Genomic DNA, 11,209 nt, shown 5'->3' with positions numbered 1-11,209 from the left:
ATTATGAGCATCACAATACAAAGTGTTTGCTGATTTCACAAAGCAGAACAGTTCTGTAACACAATTTCACTCTGTTCTGCAGCTGTGGTCCCGTGTTTGTTCAGTTCTCACTCAGTGAACTTTTGCTGCTCTCTTCCTCTTGACTGTGTTTATAAAAATAAAATGAAAAAAACAAACAAAAACAGATGCCCCCATACATGCCAAAGCCTGCTTGAAGCTTTTTGCATGAGGACACTCGAACGGGGCTTTGCTCTAAATTCTATATATATATTTGTTTATTTTCTCTTTATATCATTTGTTCAGTTATGAATTTTCAAACTCATTGAAACTCATTAATTGTAGTTTTAATCTTCTAATATCGTCTGAAAACAGACAGAAATTAAGTTTCAGCTGGATTTAGTCATATCATTTTCATATTGTTTGTCCTTAATGATAACAGACACTTTCAAAGTTATTATAAAAAAGAAGTTGGCATCCCTTTCATTAACAGTTCTAATCATATTTTTGATGTTCATTTGCTTCCCTAATCTGGTTTTCAATTACACCTCCAAATAATTATGTGGTTCAGTCTCAGTAGAGCGCACCACATCAAATTGATGTCTCTCATTGTTATTACACTCCTGTTTTATTGGTTTAATCTTTAATTCTAACAATCATTGCCAGAGCCATGCATCCTTTGAGGGGAAGAATTTAGGCTCAAACAAAGCATGGTGTATTGCCTTTCCTCCTTTTGAAGGAGCAGTGCAAAGGAAAAAAAGACACTGCCAGCTTCAACATGCCTGCAGCTTGCTGCAGAGATTAGTCTGATCATTCATTCCATTTCTCACTGCCTTACATAACTGAGTGTTTTTACAAAAACTGTGGACTTTAAGTGTTTGAATCTTAAATATAATATAAAATTGTTTTCTTTTGATCTTTTTTGTAATATAGCCAATTCTGTTTTGAGTATTCCATCTTCTTTTCTTTGTACACGGAGATTGAGTTGGTTTTTTGTCTCTTTGGTTTGGTTTTTTGTTTCCAGATTTCAATCAGAAGGAATCTTTTTTTCAATTCCGTTAAGTTCAGTTGCAATTAAGTGTACGTAGTGCAATTAAAATGATTTAAAACATTTTAGCATAAATAAAAAATCAGATCATGGTTTGCAAGAGACATGGTAGAAGTAGAAGATTAATTACTTTACTTTTGCTAATAAATGTAATTAGAATTGTGATTGGCACACATGCAGCCACACAACTCTGAAATTGGTAACATGTCTTAGACACACAAATATAATGGCACACAGTCCTTTTTTATGTATTTTACATTCAATATAGTTACATTCATTTTTTAATTTCTTTCTTTTACTGGTGCTTGAGGGTCCATGTGGCTGCTGAGGGTTGCTGGTGCTATGAAGAGCAAAAATTGTGTTCTGGAATGCCGTGCAGTTATATACAGGAAGTGTTGATCGCTGATTGCTGACTCATCTTAAATTTTCTTTGACTTGTGAGATGCATTTTTTGCTTAGTCTTGTGTTTAGTTTTACTTATTTGAAGTAACTATGAGACTAACTGTTGTTTTTGTTTCTTCACTGTTAAATAGTTTGTTAGTATTACTCTTATGCATCAACCTGGTCTCATCAGCCAGTATTCAAATCCCCTTAATTTCTTGTGTGTTAGATCAGATTTATTTTGTACAGCAGTTAGCTTCAAGTTATGTGAAGTTTTTATTTTGACTGTAGTTTAGTTCTGTTCATTTGACTTTTTTTAAGTGCCCAGTGTTAATTCATTTTGTATATTTCTTTTTCATTTTTAGGGTAAATAAAACCCATTTTTTTCAACATACCCACCATGTCCTCCTATCTAACACACTTCGTTCTTTACACGAATTCTAAAGTACCTATTTAGGTTTACTTCTCTCCTGATTTCAGACATTCATTTGAATTTTAAGATATTGAAAGGCTTGGCAATATAGAGCATCTTTTAGAGCATCTTGTTGCTCAAAGGGACCAAAGACAGAATATATATGTAGCTTAGTAAAAAAAGAAAGAAAGAAAAAAGAAAGAAAGAGGAAACTGTTATAAATACGCAGTTCATAAAAGATAAATATTGCAAAGTTAAAAAGAGTTAAATGTATGCTTTGTTGTGTGATGCAATCCATGATTAAAATGATAAGAATGTAAAGGTTATATTTATTTTGTTTAAAAAAACGTGTTACTTTGATAATTCAGTTTTGTCCCAGTGGAGGTGAACTAGACACAAGTGCAGACGTGTGGCGTCTCGGAGCAGGCAAAGTGAGACGACTAGAGGAGCTAACGCAGAAGCGAGAGGCATCCTGTGGTGATTTAAAGCTACAGTTTATGACTGCAAACTAGAGCTGGGTGATATAAGATTTTTTCATATCACGATATGTTTTTTTCATTTCAGGCGATAACGATATATATCATGATATAAGCCAAATAACTAAATTTGTAAGATTTAAATGTGCCATTGCTCACAAGTAAAATGTGAAATAATCAGCAGCTTGTTTTGATTTAAATATTTATTTCCCATAATAAGTTAAACAGGGCAGATGTACTTAAGGAAAATGAAACTTCAGTTTCAGATAAATAGAGGCAAATATTGCAAACTACACAAAAGGCAGCCGCTAAAGCGTTTAAGTTTGAAAATAGAACAAACAAAACAGACTACTAAATTGTCAATTCCACTTAGAAACAAAATATTAATTCTAAAAATAAATCTTAGTTTGTTTTACAGAAGAACAGACAAAATTGACTAACTAACTTTTGTCAATATCAAATGAACTGAGAACTAAATGGAAATTCTCACTCTCCTTGTTGTATAGCTTAGCTTTTCAAACAGTTTTAAAATAAAGATGCTAACAGAACATTCTTTAAATCCTAGGTACACATCCAAGGTGCAACATATATATATATATATATATAAAAATAAAACTTTAGTCTGACAAAAGCCTACAGGTTGTGGGACAGGAAGACAAGTCTATCCACTGCTTCAGGCTTTAAAGCGGCCCTGTGGCAAGTCACAATATTAGCCCCTGTACTAAATACCCTCTCAGAGGGGCTGCTGGTTGCGGGGATGCACAGGTAGCGCTTTGCCAGGCAGCTAACTCTTGGGAAGCTTCTGTCGTTGATTTTCCACCACTCAAGTGGGTCCATTTCACTGTCTGCATCAGGCGCCAGCAAGTACTTTTCAAGCTCCTTTTCAACTGTCTCCTTCTCAGTGAGCCCTGTGCTGGTGGGGTGGGATTTCTTAAAGAAGCTGCCCAGTGACTTTCTCTGTTTCTTCTGGGTTGGTAGTACTGCAGCAGCTCCACCATCTTCTGTTTCCTCCGTTCCAGCTGAAGTGGACGGGTGCTCAATTTGCCCCAACATCTCAGACACTGCTCTCATTTTGATGGCATCAACGTGTTCTGCATTAATGTATTGTACTACATCTACCAGGGTTGCAACATCAAGCAGTTCATTTGTAATCTGGTGATTGTACTTTTCATCAAGGTATGTCATGACTGTCATCTTAAGGTCTTTTGTAAGTTGTGTTTCATCCTCAGATGGTTTCAGAATCTGTGTTCTGAAAAGGTGAAGCATCGGCTTGAGGTAGGACACACTCACGTAACACTCTCCAGAAAGTGAATCTGTGAATTCCAGTAGTGGGTTCAGGGCCACATGCACAGACTCCAGAACATCTAGATCTTGCCAGGAGGGAACCAAGTGCCTGGTCTTCTTATCTGCACTGAGGACCTGAGAGATAGCTTTATGTTGCTCCAGAACCCTCCCAACCATTTTTTGGCGTGAGCCCCACCTGGTGGGTGACTCTAACTTGTGCTGGGGGAGGTGAAGCTCCTCCTGAGCAGCAGCCAATTCCCTTTTCTTCTTACAAGAGAAACTGAAGGCGGCCACCACTCTCTTACACACGGCCACAGCTCGCTCCACCCTCTTGTCTTTGCCGGCTTTTTCTGTGGATAAAAAGGTAAATAATAGCACATATTAACCTCAGAAATTAATTTAAGATTTTTGATTTTTTTTTCAGTCACAAATAAAATTCACTGCCCTGAAAACCCACTTACTTGCTATGATTGTACTTTTTTTTATTGTACTTTTACTTTTTTAAATTTTTCTGACAGACTGTCCAAATTTTTTTTTCTTATATTTAAAAAGGTGACAGAGGCTGGTGTTATCAACATCATTGTTATATTTGACGTTTTCATCACTTGTTCTTTTTGTCTTGAATTGCCCTATTTGGTGGAATCATAATTTAATGTTCTTTATAGGAAAAAGAGCTGAGGTTCTGTATTAGCCAATTGGGATCCTGATAGAATCCCAAAATTCTAAATTTTATTTGGCACATTTTGTCAACTTGATTTACACTGAAGAGTGACTGAATATTTGCCTATTATGCATGCCAACAGCAACTATTACTTCAAATAAATAGGCTGACATGAAGAATATTCTTTCTGATGTTTATTTTTTAACAATAATCATGGAAGTGATTTAGATCTCTAGCTTTTAATATATTTACATGGGCTCAAAAACACAATTAAAAAAGGCATTTTTAATTTTATTCTGCTTCCCAACTTACCGATAGCTGAGTGAAGTCGATGTCCGAAGCACTGCAGCCGGGTCCAGTTATTCAGGGATGTGGCCTTCACTATATTTGTCCCACTATCGGTTGTGATGCAGACTTGTTTGTCTTCACTCAGTCCCCAGGATGCAAGCGCTTCTGACAGTCCTAATGCAATTGCTTCACCCGTGTGGTCGTCGGGAAGGTAGGCAGTTTGAAGACATTTGCTTTTCAGATTCCAGTCTTGGTCGATATAGTGGGCAGTAAGGCTAAGGTAAGGTTCTGACGTGCGACTTGACCACATGTCAGATGTAGTAGCGAAGAACGATACAGTTTGTAGCTCCTTCTCAACAGCCTCACGGCGCTCTCTATATAGCTTTGGAAGCGCTGTCTGAGAGAAATGTTTAAGTCCAGGGAGTTGGTAACGAGAATCCAGTACCTTAATTAGCTGCTTGAATCCTTCATTTTCGACCGTGTTTATTGGTAGCATGTCTTTAGCATGACAGTAGGCTATGGCATTCGTTATGTCGCTATGTCTCTTAGCTTTTTTGTCATATGGTAAGACGCTGGAGAAAGCCGACTCAATTGACTGTTGCTGCTTCGCAGGGATTCCCCTGGTTGTTTTCGATGACAAATTAGCACTTTCAGTCAGAGATTGAGCGTGCTCTAGTGGGTGGCACTGCTTCAGGTGATGAAAAAGGTTTGTTGTATTTCCAGACTTAGTGGGAACATGCTTTCGGCACAACTTACAGTGCGTGCTACTCTGTTTTTTGTCAGACTTCAAATAGCCAAAATATCTCCACACTACGGAACTTTTCTGGCCCTACTTTTCGACAATCTCTTCGGCATTCGAACCGTCATCCGTGTTCTCTTCGGTAACGTGGTCACCCGAGCTCTCGGTCGATTTTTCTCTACTTGGTACACTCATTTTCTCCATTACCCGGTCGACACGGTGGTTAGCTGCTTCGCAAACAAATACGCACGTGCGGCTTGGCACTTGTGCTGTACGTAACAAGGCACGTGACATGGATCGGCTCTGCGCTACTTAATTTGGATTGGCTGTTCCTTTTTTTTTTTTTTTTAAAGAGGAAGAGAGAGAGATGAGGTCTATCGCGATAGTTGTATTTTCCTATCGAGAAGAAGTTATATCGCAATACATATCGTTATCGTTCTATCGCCCAGCTCTACTGCAAACGTTTTGGGTTGTCGGTTAGATAACCCAGGAACTATTTGGCATTGCAAAGCAGCGAATGTCGACCTGAAGTCTGCTGCATGGAAGTTTACTGTTTATTGATAAAGTGGTGGCTAACTGGCAGAACATCCAGACTGTGAGCAGCTAGTTGCCCTGTTTGGACATTTTGGTGGCCTGAAAGTGGACAGCAAACACGCAGTGCCCAAAGTGGCCCAGACACACCCCATATATTCTGCAGCTGTTCTTGAGAGCTTCTGCGCTGCTTCGGAGTTGAGGCCTGCTTGCCAGAGTCTTCTCTGCTGGACACGTGACTTTCCAAAGCTACTACCCCGTTTGTTTACTTCAGATGGAGCGAAGCGACCATTAAGTTTGGGGTCACAACGATCCCCAGCTACGATTCAGTCCTGCGACTTTTACTTTCCCTTATGTTGTTTTAACGGCTTAAAATAAGATAGTTATTGTTAATTGATGAAATTACTCTGAAATTTCAGTTGAACAACTAAACAAAAGTGGACTTTATTTTTTTTAATTAGAATCAGTGAACAGACACTTTTAAGTTTAAGTACTCAGTAGGTTCATTTTGTTTATGGTGAAAAATATTTGCGTATTGCTATGAGATGTAAGTCATTCAAGCATATGATCCTAGTGCATTATTAATTTGTATTTATTTTCTGGGGGTAATTTAAGTTACATAATCTTGAGTTTCAATTCATACTGTAATAAGAGAAAAGAACCCAGGGCCCCAATCTACGTCATTATAAATATATGGTAGATGGGCCACACACACTTATGGAGTTATAGCATGGAAACAAAGCAAAATTACCAAGCATACACTGCAGGCAGACCGATATAACTTGCAAAGCATGCACAAATTGAAAAACAAAAAGCTTTCCAAAGGTGATAAAATAAAGATGATTTGAAGAAAAAGAGTGATGTAATAAGTCCTTGAAGAGGGGAAAAAAAAACTTAGAAGTCAGAAGAGCTTTAATTGAATGACCTGCATCCAACTTCTTTCAAAAGTCTGGGTTTCATAAAAATGGATATTGCATATGTCTGAGTAAATATATCTATATTTGCTTGACATTTTTATTTAATGTGTTATTTAATTTTTTTTTGTTTAATGGTAAATGGCCTGTATTTATATAGCGCTTTACTAGTCCCTAAGGACCCCAAAGCGCTTTACATATCCAGTCATCCACCCATTCACACACACATTCACACACTGGCGATAGCAAGCTACATTGTAGCCACAGCCACCCTGGGGCGCACTGACAGAGGCGAGGCTGCCGGACACTGGCGCCACCGGGCCCTCTGACCACCACCAGTAGGCAACGGGTGAAGTGTCTTGCCCAAGGACACAACGACCGAGACTGTCCAAGCCGGGGCTCGAACCGGCAACCTTCCGATTACAAGGCGAACTCCCAACTCTTGAGCCACAATCGCCACGAATAACCTTTTTCTGTCGTGTTGATTCTGAATAAGATTATGAGTGACTCGGGCTGACACTGTAGCAGGGGTTGTCATTAAAGCAACTATCATTTTCATCCATAAACGCGACAAGACCGTTGTGCATTATGTGCCCTTTGTTCTCACCAGGTGACATCACATGTGGAGCACAAGTGCCTGGAACCAACGCTACCTCAGGGCAATCCCCAAAGGCCTTTTGTTTTTTTTAACCTCCAGAAACTCTCCTGCTTGGCCTGACCTACTCCCCCTCAGGTATTATTCATTTTCCTTCCCCCTTTCCCCCCCTCTTTCATATATATAGGCATGTGTATGTACACATAGGGTTTCTATACAGGAACACTTAATACTTGATATACTATATGACTGCATCTAAATATATCTGTCACGGTTTGCCGGGGCAAGCCGTGTGGAATATGAAATAGGACCCAAAATGCGGCAGCTCTGATGCAGATGAGTGTTTATTTACAGGGGTGTGAGTACAAACAGCGGTGGCGACAAAACATGAAACCGGAAACCTAAACTGGGTAAACTAATAAGACAAACCAGAATGAGGATGCAGGGAGGTCCGGAGAAATACATACGGGGAGACGCAGGGAGACCGAGGGGAAACAACACAGACGAACCAGCGATTACCAAGACAGAAAATACAACTTAAATACACTCAGAGAACACAGGGAGATTACACACAGGTGGGAGACAGCTGGGAGTGATTAACATGACGAGACCAGGGAGGCAAACTGAAAACACTCACATAAGACGCAGACCTTCACAATAAAACAGGAACACACGGGGGGGGGGGAACAGGGTAAACACCAATTAGAGAACAGAACCAAAATCGCGAAGAGAAAACACAAAACGCTGGGTCAAAAGGACCCAGGATCATGACAGTACCCCCCCCTCAAAGGCTGGCCCCAGACAGCCCAACAAGAAACAAAACAGCCAGAAAAAACAGAAAACAACCCGACCAGGGCGGGCGGCGGGGGCCCAGGAAGGAGGGCTCGAGCAAAACAAAACCGGAGCACCAGAAGGCCAAAAGACAAAAACAAAAAACGAGTCCAAAACCAAAAGAAACGAAGCACACCAGAACACAGGAAAAAACAGAGTCCAAAACAGAAGAGTTCAGGGGGCCGACAGCACAGGAGTCCAAAACAGTTCAGGGGGCCGGCCAGGGGGCCGACAGCACAGGAGTTGCGGAAGGCAACGGCGGCGACGAGGGAGACGACGGAGCAGTTCAGGGGGCCGACCGCGTGGAAGGCAACGGCGGCGACTCAGGCGATGGCGATCCGGACCAGGCGAGGCTGCAGAGGCTGGACTAGGCGAAGCACAGGCAGAGGCCGGACTAGGCGAAGCACAGGCAGAGGCCGGACCAGGCGAAGCACAGGCAGAGGCCGGACCAGGCGAAGCACAGGCAGAGGCCGGGCCAGGCGAGGCTGAAGACACGGAGGCCGGGCCAGCCGGGGCTGAAGACACGGAGGCCGGACCAGGCGAGGCTGAAGGCCCTGGAGCTGCAGCAGGCGAGGCTGAAGGCCCTGGAGCTGCAGCAGGCGAGGATGATGATGGAGCTACAGCAGGCGGCTGGACGGGCTGAACGGGCCCCTCGGACCCTCCAGCGGAGGCAGGAGGCTGAACGGGCCCCTCGGACCCTCCAGCGGAGGCAGGAGGCTGAACGGGCCCCTCGGACCCTCCAGCGGAGACAGGAGATGAAGGCCGGAGCGGTCCCTCGGACCCTCCAGCGGAGACAGGAGACGAAGGCCGGAGCGGTCTCTCGGACCCCCCAGCGGAGACAGGAGACGAAGGCCGGAGCGGTCCTACGGACCCTCCAGCAGAAGTCACCACTAAGCCAGCAGTCATGGAGTCCTCTGGCAAACATGAAGGCAACTGGCGATGCACTGAGCACTGGCTCTGCCCAGGCAACGCTGACATGGTGCAGTTCTCAGGTGGCTGCATAAACTTCAGGGGTCCAGAATCAGCCGGGGACTGAGACCTAGCCTCTGGGGAAGCCCTGGAGCGGCAAACTGTGCCAATGGCGGCTGAACCATGAAAAGCACCTTGAGGTGAAATTAGACTTTCTCCCTGCATGGAGTGAATGAGTGAAACCGGTGATACTGGAGCCAGAGCTACGGGTAGCGGGGGCACTGGAGCTACTGGGGCCTGCGCTACAGGCGGCACTGGAGCTACTGGGGCCTGCACTACAGGCGGCACTGGAGCTACTGGGGCCTGCGCTACAGGCGGCACTGGAGCTACTGGGGCCTGCGCTACAGGCGGCACTGGAGACTGAACTGAGGGTGGCACTGGAGACTGAACTGAGGGTGGCACTGGAGACTGAACTGAGGGGGACACTGGAGACTGAACTGAAGGGGACACTGGAGACTGAACTGAAGGGGACACTGGAGACTGAACTGAAGGAGGCACAGGAGACTGAACTGAAGGAGGCACAGGAGACTGAACTGAAGGAGGCACAGGAGACTGAACTGAGAGGAGCACTGGCTGCGGGGGAGCTAACCGAGCTGAGAGTGGCTGCGGGGGAGCTAACCGAGCTGAGAGTGGCTGCGGGGGAGCTAACCGAGCTGAGAGTGGCTGCGGGGGAGCTAACTTAGCTGCCGGTAGCTGCACAGGTGATAAGCAGCTCGCGTTGACATCCGCCACACAAAACGCAGCCCCTGAATGAACAGTCATGCAGTCCGAAAATGAAAAAGAGTCCTCACTCACCACAGCCGGCGATTTAGAAGCCCGAACGTCCGGCTGTGGGGTGGCGCGCTTGCGGCGCGATCGGCGTTTCTTCCCCGCAGACGGCTCCGACGGGCCGGGCAAGATCACATCCGGCGAGTCGGGCAGCGAGGCAGGAGTGGCTGAGAGAAGGTGCGGTGTGAGCCGGAGAAAAGCCTGCACGGTCGGAGGAAGCGACTGCAGAAGCCATGGCAGGCCAGAAAAGAGCTGTTGTAGCCGACTTTCCACGGCACGACGAAGCTCCTCTGGAGGGTTCTCCAGCCATAGCCCGAGGAGAATCTCCACATTGTACGCAATGTCGTCCTGGAGCTCCTCGGACGGATTCACTGCCGCTGGGTCCATGGTGGCTGGTTCGTACTGTCACGGTTTGCCGGGGCAAGCCGTGTGGAATATGAAATAGGACCCAAAATGCGGCAGCTCTGGTGCAGATGAGTGTTTATTTACAGGGGTGTGAGTACAAACAGCGGTGGCGACAAAACATGAAACCGGAAACCTAAACTGGGTAAACTAATAAGACAAACCAGAATGAGGATGCAGGGAGGTCCGGAGAAATACATACGGGGAGACGCAGGGAGACCGAGGGGAAACAACACAGACGAACCAGCGATTACCAAGACAGAAAATACAACTTAAATACACTCAGAGAACACAGGGAGATTACACACAGGTGGGAGACACAGCTGGGAGTGATTAACATGACGAGACCAGGGAGGCAAACTGAAAACACTCACATAAGACGCAGACCTTCACAATAAAACAGGAACACACGGGGGGGAACAGGGTAAACACCAATTAGAGAACAGAACCAAAATCGCGAAGAGAAAACACAAAACGCTGGGTCAAAAGGACCCAGGATCATGACAATATCACTGTGCGTGCTGTCATTTTTATAGTTCATGATAGAATCATATGGGTAAATGTTTTACGTAGTTTGTTGTTTGTTTTGATATGGGGAATGTGTTGAATGTTTCACTTTACAAGGATTACAAGAAATTATTTATGGTCCTTTTTATAATTTAATGTAGAGTGGCTCACCAAGTTTATGGATTGTTATAAACGCATTTTTATTAAGACAGTAAGAGATTGCTACTGTAAAATATCAATACATCAGTATGTGCATGTGTGTGTTTGCCTCTACAATCCCAAGAAACTATAACTCTCATTAGTACCATAGTGGATATTATTCCTCATTCTGCAGCATAACATGGAACTAAAACTAACGAGGTTGCCGAACGGATGCTAGCCAAAGTGCAGTACCCATTTACATTGA

The 11,209-nt window shown here is 44.0% G+C and overlaps 1 protein-coding gene across 1 annotated transcript; it reads right to left on the bottom strand.

Moving 5' to 3' along the window:
• Positions 1-2,947: 2,947 nt before the first annotated feature.
• LOC146708411 (E3 SUMO-protein ligase ZBED1-like) lies at positions 2,948-10,281 on the bottom strand. Its single transcript, XM_085460802.1, has 4 exons — positions 9,922-10,281; positions 4,572-5,235; positions 3,605-3,948; positions 2,948-3,349 (listed from the first exon to the last, which is right to left on the bottom strand). Exons 1-4 carry the CDS (start codon positions 10,279-10,281, stop codon positions 2,948-2,950), a joined length of 1,770 nt encoding a protein of 589 aa, XP_085316928.1.
• Between the last annotated feature and the right edge of the window lie 928 nt (positions 10,282-11,209).

This window comes from Copadichromis virginalis, linkage group LG6, assembly GCF_057382275.1.
Source record: "Copadichromis virginalis isolate Kocher_CV1m ecotype Utaka linkage group LG6, C_Virginalis_male_GT1.1, whole genome shotgun sequence".
Taxonomy (NCBI): Eukaryota; Metazoa; Chordata; class Actinopteri; order Cichliformes; family Cichlidae; genus Copadichromis; species Copadichromis virginalis.
The sequence above is the reverse complement of the archived record's forward strand: the minus strand, read 5'-3'. Positions and strand labels throughout refer to the sequence as shown.

Coding starts and splice junctions, on each gene's coding strand:
- LOC146708411 (XM_085460802.1), bottom strand. CDS start 10,281: ATGGACCCAGCGGCAGTGAATCCGTCCGAGGAGCTCCAGGACGACATT. Junction 5,236..9,921: donor CTTCTAAATCGCCGGCTGTG/GTGAGTGAGGAC, acceptor CATCACCTGAAG/CAGTGCCACCCACTAGAGCA. Junction 3,949..4,571: donor TCGACTTCACTCAGCTATCG/GTAAGTTGGGAA, acceptor TTTTATCCACAG/AAAAAGCCGGCAAAGACAAG.